The sequence below is a fragment of the Stylophora pistillata genome, chromosome 3, assembly GCF_964205215.1.
Source record: "Stylophora pistillata chromosome 3, jaStyPist1.2, whole genome shotgun sequence".
In the NCBI taxonomy this organism is placed as follows: Eukaryota; Metazoa; Cnidaria; class Anthozoa; order Scleractinia; family Pocilloporidae; genus Stylophora; species Stylophora pistillata.
This window is the reverse complement of record NC_142521.1, coordinates 20,692,717-20,713,020: the sequence shown is the minus strand read 5'-3', so window position 1 is coordinate 20,713,020 and position 20,304 is coordinate 20,692,717. Positions and strand designations below refer to the sequence as shown.

General features: G+C 37.4%; 1 protein-coding gene across 3 annotated transcripts; it reads left to right on the top strand.

Moving 5' to 3' along the window:
• The first annotated feature begins 2,684 nt into the window (after window positions 1–2,684).
• Window positions 2,685–17,990, top strand: LOC148734990 (uncharacterized). 3 transcript variants are annotated; one of them, XM_088751944.1, is made up of 4 exons: window positions 2,685–2,883; window positions 13,340–13,756; window positions 14,331–14,541; window positions 16,342–17,990. In XM_088751944.1, the coding sequence occupies exons 2-4, from the start codon at window positions 13,373–13,375 to the stop codon at window positions 16,584–16,586; spliced, it is 840 nt and encodes a 279-aa protein (XP_088608070.1). In that variant the 5' UTR covers window positions 2,685–2,883; window positions 13,340–13,372; the 3' UTR covers window positions 16,587–17,990. The 3 variants fall into 3 exon arrangements, with proteins under 3 accessions (XP_088608070.1, XP_088608069.1, XP_088608071.1); XM_088751943.1 differs by lacking the exon at window positions 2,685–2,883 and adding an exon at window positions 2,906–6,033; XM_088751945.1 differs by lacking the exon at window positions 2,685–2,883 and adding an exon at window positions 8,879–9,007.
• The last annotated feature ends 2,314 nt before the right edge of the window (window positions 17,991–20,304 follow it).

Here is a 20,304-nt window from a genome sequence, read left to right as displayed (position 1 = left end):
ATCGTAAGAAAATTCCCCTTAAAACTCTTACGAGATATCCACAAATAAGATTAATAGATGTAATACCCAATGACAGCTGTTCTCAACTGAACTCTTAAAACCGGCAAATGTTGAAACAAAACTGATAAGAAATCCTTTCACCAAAGAGTATAAGTATGGTTCGAAGACAATGGGATGAAAGCCAAACGCTAAACACCAAGGGATGGTTCTTGGCAAAACCGATTACCCTTTCTCCTTCTCAACCACAAGATGCCTGGAACTTTTTGGAATAATTCTTGATAATGAACTTAATTTCAAGGAACACATATCCTCTGTATGTAAAAAAATTAATAATCAGTTCAGTGTCTTCAAAATATTTGGCAAACTTATTTCTACCGAAATTATGCTTCGCCTTTATAAAACGTTTATGTTACCCCATTTTCACTACTTTTCAATGATATGGCACTATTGTAATTCAGAGGACTCTGTTAAACTGGACACCTTAAATAGACATATTTTAAGATTTGTTTTAAAGGACTGGGACTCGAACTCTGATGATCTTTTAGATAAGCCAGGTGTGTGTGGTTTAGCCAACAGGAGGATACAAAATATGATGATTTGTATATTCAACTGTCTCCATCTTGATAAATATCCGTGCTATTTGAAACAACTGATCAAGCTAAGATCTACTGCTTACTCCCTAAGGAGCACTAATATTTTATCACTTCCTAAGCCGTTTACAACCACATATGGTCTAAATTATTTTAGCTATTCATCCGTTAAGTACTGAAACTCCCTCCCTGACCACTTTAGAAAGACTGTAGATTATAGTGAATTTAAGCGCAAACTGTTAGTGCACGGTTTCTGTTAATATTACATTAATATTACATTATATTATTATATTAGTGATTATTACATTATTATATTATGATTATTTTTTTATCTCGTTAGTCTTGTTCTTGCTATAACTTTTAAAATTAGTACTTAGGATCGGAGATACTAGCTTGTAAGCTACACTGAAATCCGAGGATAAATAAAGCTTATGTATGTATGTATGTATGTATGTATGTATGTATAAGAAAGTTTCCCTTTAAAATCAGAATAGGAAACGACCCATGATGTTTCTTTGCACAAAAAATTCATCAAATACTCCCTGAAAGCAAAATTCCTCCAAAAATAGGTCACTCTGTTCTTATCGCTGAACTTTGCCGGCAAACGCGACTTTAGTCCGCCTTTCATATAAATGCCACAACTACCAATGTTCAAGGTATTTGGCACCTAACTATCAACTGGTAGAATGAAAAACGATCGGGGAACGTTTCATTGAACTTGAGAGATGTGCACGGCTAAAAACGAGAGTCATTACCTAGGTTCACGGCGGTCCTATTATCAAAAAATAAGGGTCACATTTTCCACGCTGGGTTGACATCAACCCTTTTAGCATTAAAAATGTTTTCTAGTACTAAAATACTCTGTTGAGAGTGAGGACTTAACTGGTAAATAAATAAATGACTATGAGGCTAAATTTAGATTTGAATAAGTACATTTTAAGATGTATGTTTCTTTTTTAGAGTGGCTCAAAATGGTATCCAGAGACAATTTGTAAAAAAATTCATTTCTTTGATTGTCAACGCCACAAATTTCCCCTCCCTGAAAGTAAGTTGTAGTTTCGTGATATCCTTATTGGCGGTTAAATTATGTAAAACTGAGGTCCCCAAACTCGTTTTTGAGTCACGAGTACATAAAGTTTAAATGGAGGGTGCCTTCAAGACACTCCAGGTTGCTATGATCACTTATTGGTGGAGAAAATTTGTATCAATGTTGATGACGAGTGACAATTTGTGAGATAATTTTGAATAATTATTCTCCCATCTGGTTAGTGATGAAAAATCTTCACAAAAATATGTAATGGTATCAAATATGATCCTTACCCAATTGATAGACCTTTGGATCTTTCATACATATACATAGTTTTAAATTGAAGTCTAACTGGGTCTTATTTAAAAAAAAAAATTCGGGGCTTACCCCTCTACAATAGCATTGAAGGCAGACAGTTGAAAAATAAAAAGTAGCTCGCCATAGCTCAGATCGAGAATTTATCTCTTGCTGTCTTCCTTGAAGAATAGAAAATACCTTTGAAAAATTCTCTAAGAAGAATATGGCCATCAGAAAAGATTCAGAAGAAGGCTTTTTCTTTTCTATAACTTTCCCAAAATTGGATGCAGCAGATCTGAAATAAAAGCTTGATTGAAACACAACATGGCGGGCTAATTTTGGGTGCTAATTGTAACCACGCGACTGCAACTATGAAGAAAGTGAATTGTTTATATCGGCTCTACTGCATTGAAAACATTCAGTTTCACGATTTCTCACTCGGCTTTACAGGAAGAAGACGTTTTGCACTATGTTTGTGATACCGTAATTATCACTTCACTTCAGAGTTTCAGTGCGGGTTGGATCGTACACAACGTACAATGGATAATGCTCTCCGTAAAAAAATTTTATACCTAAGACGCAATAGCTTTTTTACCTAAGCCCTAAGGGAGCTTTTAAGTTTTTCCAATGAAAAACTTTGGAAGAAAAACGCAGATTTTTTGTCAAAACTATAAGATTTTCATCACTGTTTCTGAGATGCCATATTTGTTGAGATTGTTTACCAATAAAGACCACGTGACCCGAGTGCTAAGTGCGCTTCCGAAGAACATGTTTAGTTTCGTGCCCAGGCCTATTGGGCAGGCTTTCTCAACAGAGGCGGATGATAAAAGTGTTGTTGCTAACTAAGCATTTTCAGTTTCATTTTCTGAAACAATCTAGACAGGGCCAACTTTCGTCCCTAGCCTCTCATTCGAGAGAGTATTACATTTGTTTTGGTCTGATCACTTATTAACTTGCCGAAATAAGGGGGTAAGTAATGGAACACTTTGCTCGGTGTATGGATTTGAGCCTAACGTTGCTAAATGAATTTTCTGAAAGCAGTTACAATTATTTATTCCCAATCAGGTAGGGATCTTCCTCCATAATTTTCAAAACCTTCGAAAGTCTCTTTGGAAGCTTTGATAACTAGATACGGTCAAGTCTACTTCTTTTCTCTGGTCTAAGAAACACCTTCGGCATCGTGAAAATCTCTGTCAGGTGCCATATTATTTCCTCAATAACTACTGTCCTTTCCTACAAAAATTCAGTATTTAGACAAATGTTATTTTAGTGTAAAACATTAAGTGCGGTTCAGCTTCAATTCACAACAATGTGGGGCGATTTTCTTCACCATCAGAATACTGCTGTTGTAGCAACATGTCTTCTAATGAAACATTTCCGGTTGTTGGGCGATCTAATTTTGGTCCAGCAGGAAAGCAGTTTCAATTGTAGTACCCTATTACAGATCTGTTAGCGCTGTTATTACACAAGAAGACAAAATGCCAATGATGTATGTCGTTACGTACCTGTGTGAGCACATTCTTATGTGGTGGGAATCTGTGTCACAAACGACTCAGTTTTGAATTACCCGTGATCAAACAACACAAACAACACAAATATGCCCATACAAAATAGTTTGTCGCTGATTAATCAAAGCAATATTGATGACGGAAACGTTTCCCTTTCGTAGAAAAACCTGGTCGTTTATGATCGTGTCGGCTGAAATCGTGCCCTTGGGTTTACAACTAAAAGTCTTTCTGTGGTAAATATTCTATATCTCGATTTCCCGCGCAGAAGAATATTGACGGATTATCTTACAAGAACAAGCCGGCTCTGGTTGAGATTATGTTCGTTTTTAGTGTGAACGGGTCCCTGAGAATAGATCGCGTAGGGACCTGTCCAATCTGAGTGAGGAGTTTGACAGTTAATTTTCTTAAGAATGCGGTTTTTTTAAGGTTCTAAAACAGAAATTTACAACAGATACGTTTTTCCAACATCTCAAGATGACGAGCAATTTATTGAAGACCTGCCAATCGAATATCAAATAAATAGAGTTTGATCTCTTTAACTAAACCAAATTTGGGAAGTTATGAAGAATTCTAATCATTACAAGAGTCGCAGTTCGCGTCAATGGCACACTTAGTTGCAGTTACATTGTATTCAAAATTTTCATTTTTACTTTCTGCACTATTGTGATTAAAGTATACAAATCAAGGTTGCATTTAGAGATTGAAATTTTTAAGAGGCTGAATAGCATCGTCTTAAGTCAACAGTTGTGAGTTTTCAGCCTTCGAAAACTGGATACGATCGACGATTTTAGCGTCAAAGATCAGCCGAGAAAATCACGACAGATTTGACATTTCGAGTTATTGATGCACTTTTGTAATTATACAAAACTTCTGCCACTTTTAGATGTTTTTATCTTTGCAAGAAGTTCTATGATTCTGTTGCCGCCGTTTTATGCATCACGATTGAGTGAAGCAAGCTACAACATTTTTATCCGCCTGGAGTTATTAAGAACTAAACTGGTTCGGCAAACGCAATGAGAGACAAACACTAAATTTAATGTCCACAAGATTTTCTTGGAAAATGTTCATCACAATTGAGTAAAACGAACCACAACATTTTCATTTGCCTGAAGGTATTAAAAACTAAACTGGTTCGGCAAACGCTAAATTTACTAAATTTACTGTCCAAAAGATTTTCATGGAAAATGTATATCACGTTGAGTAAAACGAATCACATCATTTTTTATTCGCCTGAAGCTATATAGAACTAATTTGCTTCGGCAAACGCAATAGTTTAAACAATAACTGAGAGGCAAACACTAAATTTACTATCCACAAGATTTCTTGGAAATTGTACTGTTATAACGTTTATAAGAACTGCGGTGCCTACAGCAGGGGACATGAAAACATTGGTTTTCCACGAAAGGTGTTTATCTATACTGCCTGGTCACGGTGCCCGAGCATACTCTCAGCGATTAATTTTCCTTTTTCTCAAAAACTCCTTAAAATGAGTTCAGAGAATGCTATGTAAGAACTCGGACCCTTCCGAAAATTACTCGATCGCCTTCCTGTTTTATAACAGCGTGAGGTTATGCGATGGATGTCCTTGTAAAAACGCGCTAGCAAAGAGAAAGCTGAGGTGATGATTTTGCCACTTATACTCAACACACGCTCCGAACTGAGAACATGTAAAGTAGCTTTTGAATAATTATGTCGTTTAAGGGGAAAAACGGGCACGAACTTTTGACACAGTGTAGAAGATTCTAACGTACGTAAGGTATATTCAAATCATATTGTTGCCATGCTTTTCTATGTGTAACGAACGACTTTCTTATTCCCGATGACTTTGTTACTCCAGCATTAAGTCCCTATGAGATTGAAGGGTTGCTAGTTTAGAAGGGAAGTTATGTATTTTCTTTCATCTCAGCACAGAAATAAACTCAACGATGAAGCTAAAAATAGAGATGATTCAAAAGTATGTTAACTGTCGGGTATGGTGTAAGTTCTAAGACAGAAATTGAAATACTAAGCTTCAATGTAACTTTTCTAGTAAGTTACATTTTTCTATTCCCGTTCATAATAGTGGACAATGAAATATATCAACGTTGCATGTTTTTCATGTATGTGTTCTTTGTTGTCGATGTCGTCCCGTCTTTCTTAGAAATCATATAAATACAAGCCACCAAAGGTTCATTATTTTTGTTTAGGGATGAAATTTATGCAATCCCCTGTTCATATCTATAACTTTAAGAGCAAACGACAAAATTGGTCGTTGGTGGAAGATTGGATGTGTCCAAACAAAGAACACGTTCTTTTGACTCAAACGGGGATGTAAATGCTGAATCGACTGTTTCTTTCCTTGGGTGCATGAATTAGCATTTGGTTTTCTGTTATTTAACTTGTCGGTTGCAATTGCGTGAAAGGAAACGTGTACCAGTACCGACTGTTAAAAAGTATTTAATGCTCTTCAGTTTTTTTGATACGAGAAGAAATCTTTTTAGCTTTCTTTGGCGATCCCAGGGTTGAGGAGTAGGGACTGTTTACGTGGCGTGACAAGCGCCGCCAATCATGCGACGATCGGTACCAATTACTAGCGAAGCATTTCGGTTTAGTTGTAACACTGGAATAAAAGGTAGGTACTATTTTCTTCTAGCTTTCTCAGTATGTTGAATAGTTCTTCTCCACTGGTTCTGTGCGAACACGAAACGGTGAGTGAAAGGTTGAGAGAACTTTTTGATCATTGTTGTGTAGGTCAGAGTTCTGATGGGACTCTGTTTGCCTTAGTAAATTTTTACTTGTCTTCCGCTCGGGGCTGTCAGTTTTTCATTTTCTCTCAAGGAGAAAGTAAAACAGAATTAACTTCTTGAGCTGAACTAATTTCTAAGTAAAAAATGACGAAGGATTTACTTTATATCTTGGGAGAAATGTTTTCGTGAGCTGCTCCTCGAGAAGTCGTAGTTGACAAAACATTGAACAAACCGAAACTCTTCCGTAACACCTCTTAGCTCGACAAAGACAGACACATGTACGGGTTTAAAAATAAAAAAGGACCAAGTGCAACACGTATTTAAACGAAATATCTTCCTTTACGTTCAGGACACGTTTTGTGGCTCAATCTGAAAAGCTGAAAATTAAAAACCATCACTGAAAATAAGTGAAAAAATTTTAAGGTGTCGTGCATATGATTTTGTTCGTCAATTTCCGGTCTCGTTTTCAAATGTAATCATCATCCCAGAAAATCTCTTTCGCAGAAATAAGTTTGCATTCAGTTTATTATTCTGAAGTTCTTTCTGGAGGAATTTTATGTTGCATTCGTTACAATTCACTTTGAGCTGGTGACACCGAATCGTTTGGACATTTCTCAATGTTTCTTCGCATAAATATAAGCCTTATCATTCGCTCTGAAGAAGCGTTAACGCTTGAAACGCCAGCCTTTGAAATTCTTTTTCAACTCAGATGATAAAATCAAATTATCTGAACCGGTAACACTCGACTGAAGACAACTCTCCAATCGACTTTGATGACGGCTTCCGCTCAGGTTTAGTTACTGAAACGTCCGTCGCTACTGACTACCAACAACAGTCTTTCCTAGTCGACTGCCCTCACCCGAACGGTGATCAGAACACACGATCAATTAGGTGAAGTTTCCACCTCTAGAACTAAACCATACTTTGGATGCATATGAAGGAGATCTGATCATCACAAAAGCTGCATTTCGTCCGCAACAGGCGCGTGATTGTGATTAGTAAACCGACTTGAAAGTTGATGATTTAGAGATAAAATTTAAAAGACTGAATGAAATTGTCTCAAGACAAGAGTTGTGTATTTCTAGCTTTCGATCATTAAAGGCGATCAAAGATTTTAGCCACATCGATTAACCGAGTAAAATGGCGACTCTTAGGTATTGTATATTAGAAACAATCACATTGAGATAAACGCCAGATTTACTTATAGGATTTTCTTGAAAATGTACACGTCATGGGTTAAGGATTTCAAGATTCCGGTGCATTTAGAGATGGAAGTATATATTCTACCTTAGAAATACTGTATTTGCTACATGTAGTATTTGCTTGTTGCCCTTTAGCAGATATTGGTTTTAAAAGAATTTTGACTGATTCATAAATCACAACCCTTTAGATAACAACAGATATTTTCCTCGAAACGTATTCGATCATTACTACTGCCTTGTCACGGTAGCTGAGTAAGAAAACTGTGATTATGTTTCGATTTCCAGGAAAGCCCTTTCGATGCGTCAAAACAGTTCACGGAATGCTGCTTAAAAACCTTTGAGCATTCTCAGGGGTTTTTAATAAAAGCCGGTTACTAGGGGTCTACCACCGGCTATTAAGTCCTAAAGACCTCCCTATCGCCGTTTTGTTGAGCTGCGAACAGGTTCTTGTGTTTGGGATACACCTTACGGCCCCTTTCCGGGCCCCCTATTACCCCATCGACAGCCGCTTATGGATTGACACAATTATTGAACCCCCTCCATTTCTGCGAATTACCAATCAAAGTAGTGCCTCAAAATGGTGTGAAAATATGAGAATGGTGCTTCTTTACAAAAGCGTTGGTCAAAGAAATTTAAACTTGCCGAAAGCATGCCAAGAGGGACTCTGAGATAAGGATCTTCACTTGGAAATCTAATTTCAAGCAGTAAGATACTGTTCAGAACTAGAACATGTAATTGAGTTTTGAAATAAGTGTGCCAATCTCGGAAGGAAAAATGAAACGGAGTTTTAAACATGAGTAATGAATATACGTACTGAGGTTTGAGATGCATAGATACGGTTAAATCCCCAAACTCATGTTGATGCTAATCTTTTTATTCATATTGGAGGTCATGCGATCAGAATAGAAGTTCTGTACCTTTTTATCCTCATTTGTTTCATTCTAGTATCATTGGTGATCTGCTTTAATATGGGGTCTATGACTTTTTTGCATTTCATTCCTGGGCTGCTATTTTTTGTATGCCATAAATTGTAATAAATAAATAAATAAATAAATTCCTGTGTATGTGTGAAGCGAAATAGACAACGAAAAAGCTCACAAAACATACAATTGGAAGTATGTAATTTTTTTAGCGGTCTTTCTAAGAAAAAGAAGTAAGGTAATATAGCTCGACTTTTTCTACCTCAAGGGGTCAGGGAATCAACTTGTGGTTTTCCGCAATTCAAGATTTTACTTAGGCGTAAGGAAACAAGTTTGAATTTCAGGAATAGTGCTTTAGTACCAGCTGTTTGGAAGTACTTTTCCCTGAGTGATTAAAAGTCCTCTTAGCTATCGTTGGTTGACTCAAGACAAGCGAGCGTGGACTTTTCGGGTCGCGTGACAGGGTCATGTGACCAGCGATCCGCGATCCGCGATCCGCGATCCGCGATCCGCGATCCGCGATCCGCGATCCGCGATCCGCGATCCGCGATCCGCGATCCGCGATCCGCGATCCGCGATCCGCGATCCGCGATCCGCGATCCGCGATCCGCTAAACTGCCGGCAAGGCATTTTCATTTTCATTTACAAATGCAAGAAGAATTAAAAGTTAGATATTCACTCCTAGCTTTCACAGTTTTCCTAATTTTTCATAGTTCATTCTGTGCGATCAAAAAAAGGTAAGTAGACTTGAGAGAACTAGATAATAAGTATTTTTTAGGTCAGTGTAGCAATCGATCTATTTGGTTGCTGAGTTAACGCTAAAATATCGTCCGCTCAATGTAACCAAAGTTCCTCTTCTCTCAAAGAGAAATGAAAAACACCATTCATTTCCTGAACTGAACTATTTTTTTAATAGAAATGATGGTAAGATTTCATATATTTCCTGGGCGAAAGGTCTTCGTGAGCTGCTCATTGAGAAATGTTAGTTGACAAAATTTGGAAGAAACATTTCCGCAATACCTCATAGCTCCGCGAAAAAATATGCGGATTAGAACATCAAAAAAAGGGTACAAACAAAAACTATTTGAGATAAACATTTTCCTTACCGGCCAGGAGACACTATGCGGCTAGACCGGCTAAAAAACAATTCAAATGTCCAAATTTAAAGACAGCGTAGCTATGATTTTGTTTGTAGAATTCTCGTTAATACCACATTTTCGTTTTCAACTGTAATAATCATTGAAGAAAGCATTGCCCGTTAGTTGTTTCTTTCTTCAATTCCAAACTTGGTGGGAAATATATCCAAATTAAATTTGAGCTGATGAGACTAAATAGCAAGAACATTATTCAAAGCCGTAGCATGCAAACATGGGCCAAAATCTACACCACCGTCTTGCACTTAACAAAACCTGCTTGGAGATTTAAAGTATACAGTAAGTCGGGATGCAAAATTTAAATTATTTTGACTGAGAAAGAACCAGAAATTAAATGATTTTTTGCATCATTTCTATGATCTATGAGTTTAAAAACCAATACACTACGGCTGTTGTTTCTAGAAACTCTAAGTCTTCCACTTGACCTTTTTACATCGCTTAAATTTCAAAGACAGTGTTATCCTAACAGTAAGCTTTTCTTCCCTTCATCAATTTTTTTTTTAATTTTCAACATGCCCTTTTAACTGTAGATGACAAAAAATTGAGCAGATTTGCTGCAGAAGTGAAAACAGATTCTTATGACCTTCAACACGTACCTCTCTTTCTGGGAATGAACACTGAAACTGGCTTACATAACGAGTTTTCATCCTGATGAAAAATTCCATTAATCGTTCTCACTCACGATAGACTCAAAATAATCGTTCACATCTTTAATTCACAGAGAAAGAACGACCCAGACTAATATACTTCAGTGACGTATTAAAAAATGATCAAAATATTCGCAAATAACAAATTTTAAAAGCAGAGTTTAAGACCAGCTTACTTGGTTTACACGTCTGCGTGTCACAGTTTCGTGGAAAAACCAAAAGAAAATCATGCAATATACGAGAATTGTGAACATTGGAAAAGCGAATTATCGAGCAGAAAACTGTTACAACAAATTCTATGTCGTTGCTGCGTCTTATGATTATGAATACTAATTTTGTAAAAGGTAAGAACTTTGTAAATCATTGTTGCTATGTCCATTGGAGAAAGCGAAGAAAATTTAGACTGTATGATTAGATAGACGAAGTGCTATCAAATGAAAAACTACATTATTTCGATTTCACAACTCACCTTCATCGATTTACGACGAAAAATTCTTCAGTTTTGTACCATTTAGTTTCAACAACGGCCGGGAGCAGTATTTTTATGTTAGTATGTATCATGGAATACCTCAATTTTAAAACTCCGACACGAAAATACACCGTTAATCATTTCTTGGAAAATGGGTATCACGATTATAATTAAGGATTCCAAGAATTTCAACACGCATCACAGCTTCTAATTCTCAAGCAGCCAGACTTCTACCGGTTCTTCCTGCTGCTTTTTGTTTTCTTTTGGATGTGTAGAAATGATAAAAATAGGCTTAAAGTGTTAAAGCTCAACTTCGAACGATGAGTGAGAATATGTCTTTCAAAGTACACTCGTCTCGCCAGTGAAAAGTTATCTGTGGAGTTAGGTTACGAAAGCTACTAAAACACAACGAGGCTAGGTTTGTTTCTCTCTTTCCCTATATAGTCCAAGTTGAGAGAAAAAGGGTACTGCAAATGTTTTTCGCCCCTGAGATAAGTTCTTGATTGATTCCTTGTTCTGGAGTTCAGGTAGAATCCGAAAGTAATGAGTCAGAGATTCAAGAACGTGATTGCATGGAGTTCACTCAAATGAAAAATTTATTTACATGTCACACTGGATATCTTGTTTGTTGATACAAGTTAACTAATTTCCAAGAAATAGATAGGAAATTCACTAAGTTTAAAACATGAGATTTTCCAACATTACTAACTCTCTCTTATTAAAAACATTTAAATCTTTCGGACATTCAGCTCAGCGAAAGGTCCGAAAGATTAATGAATCTGCTAATTGCATTTACCAAGACTGTTGTCATCCAATAAACGAGTTAGGCATTTAGATTGTGATCGATGTCATCCGAAAGGAGTTTTCTAAGAAATGTCATTCAATTAAGACATCACTTGCCGAAGATAATTGAGTTCGCCTAATATAGAGAGAATATTGACAACTGCTTCCTGGATTTCTTCAGATAACCGATCATTCCTTAAAAAAGCATTCAAACTATTTTTTTCTTATATGCAATAGATCACATGTTATTTACCTGGGAGTCAGTATATATGGTTCAATATATCTGGCACCAAAACAGCTTAGCTATTATCATTAAACTTCAATAATGTTGATCCAATATCAATAATTAAGATCAAGTTCGCATAAAACGTGCACTGTCATTGGTTGAGAGAGCGTGCTCCATCAGAGTACAAAACACGGAGCTGAGCTAAACGGCTGTCACGCCATCTGCCAATATGGGCTTTGTCAACTATTTTTTTCCGACCATTTTCCAAACTACTCTCTAGCTTTTCCCCATTGATTGAAAGTGAGCGGAGAAAATCCTCAAAGAGAAAACGAAATGGAAAAAGTGAGTTTAATGGTTTTCAAGCTCATTTAGATTAAAAGCTTACTGACGGTAATAAAAATAAAACACAGCTAACACTCGTATCATGTGCATAGTTTAGTGTTCAAAACAAAACAGAACAAAACAGGAATGATGAAAAGTATAGCCAAACTGGCATAACTGTTTAAATTCATAGAAAGTACAAATCATGACGTTGTCAGAGCGATAGCGATCATGCTAGCTCATCGTGGCGATATCCGGCCATCGCAGTAAAGTAAGCCTCAAAAATTTATATCGTCCACCATTCAGGTGAACAACTGACGGCCTGCTTTATATTCTTTCCGGTGCGTTGAGTGGGAGACCACATAAATCACCGTGTAGCCGAGTTTTACGGCGCTGTTATCCCGAGCAATCCTCATATACCTGTGAATTCGACTTTCGTTCTTTCATGAACCACGCTCCTTGAGCGCGTTTGTTTTGCGTTTGTTTCGTAATTGTCGCGTGAAAAAACTTGTGTGCTTTTATGAGCCGTATTTGCCGGATTTCACTGAACATTTCACTTCCAAATTCTGTATTAAAACTATGGAACTTAAGGAAAAAGTGCTAAATTCGACCTGCAGAACCATTTCAGTTTGAAGGTCATTGCTGTGCAGATTGTGAGATTTGATGGTTTAGTATTTTTGACAGCTTTAGTTTTGTCCAACCAATTAGATCATATGAGCCATTTTAACAAGGTTTCTGATTGGCTCAGTTGCAGCGTGCTTTGTGAGAGTATGGAGCATGCTGACGAAACTGTTGGTCGCTTAGGAAATAAAGTTTCTTTGAAAATAGAAAGTATTGCGTGGGGAATGAAACGGATTCTTTACTATAAAACAAAGGAAAAGCTTTGAATGTGCTGTGTTCTGTTGAAAAGCACTTAGGAAGCGGCTAGAGTACTCAAGAATTGGGGAGAGACACTCGACTACGTCTAGTTTTTCTCCACACACCCCTTTCATATCGAGGCTTCTCTATTTGTTTAAGAAAGAGGGTCTCAGTGAGGTCAACCGATTGCCGTAAAACGGCCAAAAAAGTTGGCCTTGGGTGCCAAAATTGACAAATTTTAAGAGATAGTTGCTTAAAAAAAGTAACCGTAAAAATGTTTCTGGTGACTGTTAGTCGTAAAAGGGCCAGAATTGCAACCGTAAGCCGTACAACCGTTACCCCCTTGTGACCCTCATAAGGTGTAATGGTCATTAATCAAAGATTTCCAGCCAAAAATAGAGAGTTTCAAAGGAAGTGCGCATGTAAAAAATCAAAGCGATATACCTATCCTTCATCCCTGAGATGTTTCTAGTACCAACTTTTGGGGTAAAACATTGACTTTGATATCACACAATATTACAAAGTATTCAAAGATAGGACAGGCTTCATGATAAGTTCCAAGCAACTTTTATGATTTGAAACGGTAACACAAACTTTGCTTCATCTGGTAGCCAGAACACACTTGATTTGAGGAAATAGTCTCAATGGCGGATAAATCCTATAAGGATTTTTCTAAGAGGCCCGTGCAAGATTCACATGACCATGAAAAGCCGCTACCCATCCCTTTTCAAGAAACTGGAGTCCCACAAGGCTCTGAGCTAGCCCTTCCAGGTCAACCACGACAATTGCAAGGTGAAATTCCACCATGGATAACAAAGTTGGCCCAGTTCATAGTATTCCTGTTGGTATTTTTGCTTAACTTGCCGGTGGAATCCTTCAACATCATTTACACCATGACACGCGCTGCTGGTCAATATTTTCGCATACCGCACGAAGTCATCGAAGAAATGGAAAGGATGAAACATAAAGAGGTAGAAATTAGAAATCAGCTGAAGGAAAGCTGCGATGAAATAGACAAATTGGAGAAGGTAATTTTTCACTTCCAAGATACTTACAGTGTTATATTACAGATCTTAGAAAGCGACAGGGGTGCTTGCATTTTATCTTTATCGTCTTGAGTTCTCGCTGTACATCATTTAGATGCTTAGTTAAGAGCAGATCCATGAGTAAATTTGTCCTATAGGCTGTTTATCAAATATACTTCGGCCTACCACCAAAATAAACAAATGGCATTTCGAGCCCGAAACCAGAGCAAGAATACACCCCAAAATTGCTGCTACCACAGCCATGATTGTTACTGATTTCACAAACCCAATGATCCACATGTATTATTACCACCATCAACACCCCTTCTAACATCAACACCATTATCTGGCAACCAGTGCCAACTATAATATTTAACTGACAACTCAGTAAAACTAACTCCTAAACCGCCTCATCGAAAGTGCAATCGAGTGTTGTCACTTAACGATTAAACGATAAGATTATAAGCTCGAGATTTCTATCACGTGATAGTTGATAAGAGAGAAGCCCGTATAAACACTAAGCATAGAAATGAGAGCAAACTAAAAGGACACTTTCTATGTGAAAATCATTTTGCAGTCCAGCAACTTCCCAAACCATTCAACCGTCGACTTGGGAGAGTGGGAACGGAATTTAAGAATCGCAAGAGATCATCTGGTGACTTTAGCCAAATGCGGAATCGACATTAAACTTTCGCAAGGATTGGTGAGCAGACTGGTCTCGGACGCCCAAACTGTGGTCATGACTTTACTAGTAATCACCGTACTTCTCGCAAGCGCTGCGATTGGATGTAAGTTTATCTTTCCTAAATTTGTTTGCAGTAGCATGTTACATCCGACACTGGCCGCTTGGTTTTTCAAATGATCTGAAATATAGAATTGACAACACCAGAGGCGGAGTTTTATAAACTTGACTGGTTTCCCATAAGACCCATCTCGAAATCTAACCTTTTTTATGGGAGAAATAAACCCCATTGCAAGGAAGTGGGTGCACAAATACCTCTTACAACTTGAGTTCAAGGACCGTTATGTAAGATGTAGTCCCCTTCGACGGTTAGAAGGGAGTTTTTGGAAAATAGCCAATCACAGCGATGCATTATGCTACAAACGGTGATGCGTGACTCGGTTGACCTTACTGACTCAAAAGAAACCAGAAGCGTATAGGCGAACGTCGCGTTCCACATCGTGAACGACTACTTCTTTGTTAATATTGTTACAGTATGATTTAACGGACAGAAAACCCCTAAAATCCTACAAACTCGACTGCTTTATTAAATTGGTTATATCAACTAAGTTGAAATTGTAAATTGGCCACCGTAACGAGTTAAAAAGCTGACGTTTCGAGCGTTAGCCCTTCGTCAGAGCAAAGGGCCAACGTGATTTGCTCTCACTACAGGTGTCCTAAGTTCACGTCTCGAGCAAAAGCGAAGGATTATTTCATGAACGTATCACGCGTTGTGTGACGCGGTGTTAAGTTACGCGAACAACCGTTGAGAATTTGAATGCGTTACAAGGAATAGTATGGGGAACAAAATGTGGTCCATTTAATATGTACACGAAGTCTCGGGAAAAATACTCTTCTTCACTTTTCCTTCATGAAGGACAACAACAAATCGCCACATGGTAAGTTTCATTGATTTTTATTTCCATTTTCAAGCAAATTTCCAGACTTAAACTTGCCCCATATATTCTCTCTATTTAACCATGTACACGTGACACAAACAGTGAGCCTGGGTTACCTGTGGAGCCACTAACTCTGTGTTAGCAGAAGATAACAGTTATCCAGATAACAGGAAAAACAGTGATGGCAAAGCAAGCCCTAAACGACGGAAACCGCCAAAAAACACAACGGACACACAAGGAATGCGCTTTTGAATATCATAGAAAAGGCGCAATACAAATAATAAATGTTATTGTTATTGTTAAGGAATGAGTAATTTTTATTAATCTAACGTGTAAAATGTTCACATTTTGGAATATTTAGTGTTTTAAATGGACTACATTTTGTTCCCCATACTATTCCTTATAACGCATTCAAATTCTTAACGGTTGCTCGCGTAACTTAATACCGTTCACACAACGCGTGACGCTTTCATGAAATAATCCTTCGCTTTTGCTTGAGACGTGAGCTTGGGATGCCTGTGCTCTGACGAAGAGCTAACGCTCGAAACGTCAGCTTTTTAACTCGTTAGGGTGGCCAATTTATAACTTTGTAAAAATTCACGGTTTTCTCTAAAGTTTCTTGAAATTAAAATTCTTCCACAGTTCTTTCTATTGCACAGCTTTCCAAACAGAAGGTCACTCCCGAAAGCAGAAACTATATTTACCACTACACGCCCGAGTCCTTACTTACACTTTCAACTGAGGTATTCCAGAACATTCCAGAAGCTTACAATACAACTATTTTGGTAGTATCACAAAAACAACACCCAACAGAATGTTTTAGAACGTCCCATAGAAAGTTCATGCCTGCAAGTTAGCATGACTAGGCTTTCTAAAAATTTCTAGACACTTCCTTTTACAGTCACTATCCATAACAATCATCTCATGTAATTATTTATTTTTTCAATTCCTCTTTTTTCTTTCTGTAGATCAGTATTATTGCACAGTTTGGAAAGGTGGTCCATTGATCTTGCTATTGGTTTTCCTCATGCACCAGGGTCGTGTAGCCTTTCAGATGATGCAGACAGGCAACAGAGTCAAACGCGAATTGGAAGCATCCAGGTGCCGTTATAAGAAGAGCAAAGTAACGTTAAAGAATACCTTGTCTTTATTAAAAGAGGTTGTAGATAAATATGATGGAGGGTCATTCTCAAAAAAGATTAAGAGTGAGTGATTTGATTTATAAATATTTACATAATATTTACAAAATTAGCTCCAAGAGGCTAATTTAGGTAGTTATAGGTAACCGCACAATCAAGTAATTCTTAGCAAGACTAGCTTGGAATGTTAAGAAAAAAAAAAACCTCAAAAGCTTGAAACGGAAGATAAAAAGATAAAAATTGACCGGGCGTCATGGGGGTGAGCCTTCAAAAAAAGTTCTTACCGAATTTTTCCAAAGGACGGTCGCCTGCTATAGTTTTGTCTTCTTCGCATGCTGATTGCGCGACGATGGTTTTGCTAACACTTGTGTTGTTAGTCTTTCAGTTTGAAGCTGGAGTTCTCAATGAGCGAAAACAATATTAGAATTCACAATCGTACCACAAAAAGGCCTCTTGGAGTTAAATGAATGACTCGAATCATCATGCTCAATCAAGTAAACCTAGAGTATAAGTCTACGGTTAACTCATACCGCATAAACCTCGAGATAGCTCATTTTAGGACGAATAATAACTAGAAGCATATGGATATAGCTATTTTGCAGTCCTATAAATTAATAAGGAGTAAAGTTGGATAGCCTTATGTACCGTGACTGGCCAGGTTTAGGTAGGTTGATGCGTGCAACCTTACTGAAAGAAAAATTGAAACACTGTATGAAAGAGCCACAAACTTCTGGTTGCCTTCTGTCATCTTTATCCGAGCAACAAAGTGGAAATACAAAGCGACCTTTGGAACAACAGAAGTCAGACTCTAAACGATGTTCAGTAGTCTAGCTTATTTCATTTAGAAAATTGTTTCTTTCAAATATTACTCGATAAATAGATTTAAAAGTAGATTTGTATTGTAGTTAAGTTTCTTATTGATTGATGTATGTGGTTCAAAGTTTCTTTCATTCTCGCACAGTCTAAATCATATTTATAAACCGGCTGGACATCGTAACTATAAGTAGAACTATAGGTTAAATTGTAGATGAAAATTGTTAGACGATACAGACCGCTGAAAATTGTTAGACGATACAGACCGCTGACAATTGATACTGCGTATTAAATCTGGATGTTGTTGAGCTTTTTTTTGTTACAACCTATCATTGACATTTTGTCTGCGTGTCGATTATTCCGTATTACAATGCTTGATACATAAAAGTAGAGCGCGATATATGTTGAGTTAGAAAAATATACAAAGACTAAACTTCCATCCCTACAAGCCTGTTTCGTGATTGCTCACTCATCAGGGGATTTTATTGAAAAGAATATTTTTATATTTTTCTTACTCATCATAAATCAACTTAATTCATCTTGTTTGCACGCCTTACGTACCATTGGTCGAGTTGAATTATAGTTCTAGTTTCTGTGTGAAATACGATATCTTTTGAGTAGCATACTCTATTGGTGATGGGAATTAAAGGGAAATGTATACTAAATAGATGTGAGTGAAGTTTCCAGGCTGTTTCGTTGGTGTCATTGCAATTAGGGTTTTCAGTTTTCGGTGTTCGATCAAAGACAGTCAGAAGAAACACTTTCTAAATAATACTGTAATGGGAACAAAAAAAGCTTTCTCTGAGACGAGCTAACGTTCCGAAGGAGAACATGCCATATGGCAGGCATACTTCATTTGATAACTGTTGAAAACCGGCGATGACGAAGATAAAAGACGCGTCTGTTATATGGCTGAAAAGGGGTCGAAAAACAGCTTTTGCAGTTATCGAGCTGATATAAAGAAATTGTTTTCAGAAATTACATGTTACATGAGAAATTTATTTGCAAAGTACTGAAGTTCGTCTGTAAAATGCTATCGTCGATGACTGTTGCGAAAATTGTCTTTTAGATTTCTAGAACTTTCGTCAGTCAAGTCCTCCAACAGAAAGACATAATTATGTAATTTTTTCCAGTGTTCTGAGAAAAAAGAAGGAAACTAAGATATGAAGGTTCTGATATAACATAACTGATATGATCAATTTTAATTTCTCTTCTTTAAAATAACAAGAGTTAAGCTATGGTAAAGTTCTAGATGTTCCTAAAAAAGAAGTAACAGGTATGCATCACTGACAAATACTTTAGTGGTAAACCAAAATAATCAGAGACCTTGCTTGTTTTCAAGTTACATTAAGATTCTTTGTTGCCAGTATCGTCCAGTCTTTCTTTAAAATCACAGAAATGCAAGTCAGTTAAGGTGTATTCTTGTTCTTTAGCGATTATCCATGAAGTTAGCAGCAATCGACATAAGTAGTCGACGGAGAAAGACTTGCCAAACAAAAAACATGTGGATGCATGTAAATGGTTAATCGACTCTTTCTTTCCCTCGGGTGCATGAATTAGCATTTTGTTGTCAGCTTTTTAAAAGGGAACATGTACCAGTACCAGCTGTTGGGAAGTATTTAATAAGTTCTTCAGCTATATGATACGAGAAAAAAATCTCATCACTTCTAATTGGCCAAACCGGCGGTCATGTGACGATCGGCAGAGTTCGAACAACCAGGAAAGCATTTTCAGTTTCAGTTTTAAGGTAAAAGTAAAACTTTGGTATTCAGTCCGAGCTATCTCATTGTATCAAATAGTTTTTCCCCGCCCCATTTTGTGCGGACAAGAAACGTTAAGTAATGTACGTTGAGAGGACTATTTGATAATTGTTACGTAGGTCATTGTTCCTGTCAACCGATTTAGTTTGCTGAACCAAAGCTTACTTGCCTTCCCCTCATGGCAACCACTGTCCCACTTAGAAAGAGAAACAGTTTAGCCTCTTTGAAAGCAATATTTTCCTTGATGGTCAGGAGACCGCGCTCTGTGGTTGGATCTGAACGGCTGAAAAAATATTTCAAATCTACAAAATTTCAAGCCGTTATGCCTATGATTTGGTATGTCGAGTTTCCGTTCACATCGCGTTCTCGTTTTCATATGTAATCATTTTAGAAAAAGTCTTTCGTATAATCCGTTGCTTTCAATCAATTGTTCTCAATTTCTTCCCAGAACAGTTTTACTTTAAATTTCGACACAAATAAGTTTGAGCTGATGATACCAAATCGCATGGACATTCCTCAAAGTTTAGTCGTGTAAATATAAACATGTAAATATAAGACCCATCCGTCGCTCTGACGAAGGGCTAAAGGTGTAAACTTCGGCTCGTTAAAGAGCACCTTACGAAGGCCGGTTTACATTATTATCTCAGTCGATAAAAACAAGTTCTCCGATTTGGTAATACTTGATTGGTGACAACTCTTCACTCGACTTTGATGATGACTTCCGCTTAGGTTGTCGAATCATTAGTCACCACTATCGTCAATTGTCCTTCTCAGAGCCACCCTCACCCAGACAATAATCTCGGCTCTGGAGTATGGGAAGCACAGAGATGTTGAATGACCAACAAATGGTATTTTGAACGTGCAGCATAAATTTCACAAAAACATGCGTGGACTTGCATTACTTTTGTGAGAGTTTGCAAGTACATGAAAACGATAAGAACCTCTGATATCTCATAGATGCACGAGGGGAGATACATGAGGGAGGATATGCCACCCTCACCCAGACAATAATCTGTTCAGAAAGTGCAATTTTAGAACATTCACATTGAGATAAACGCCAAATTCACTTTATATAGGGTTTTCTTGGAAAATGGGCACGTATATCGTTTAAGAATTTCAAGACTTCCGGTGCATTCAGAGACGGAAGCATGCACTCTACCCTAGAAATACTGCATTTACTACATTAAGTATTTACTTGTTGTCCTTTAGCACGTATTGA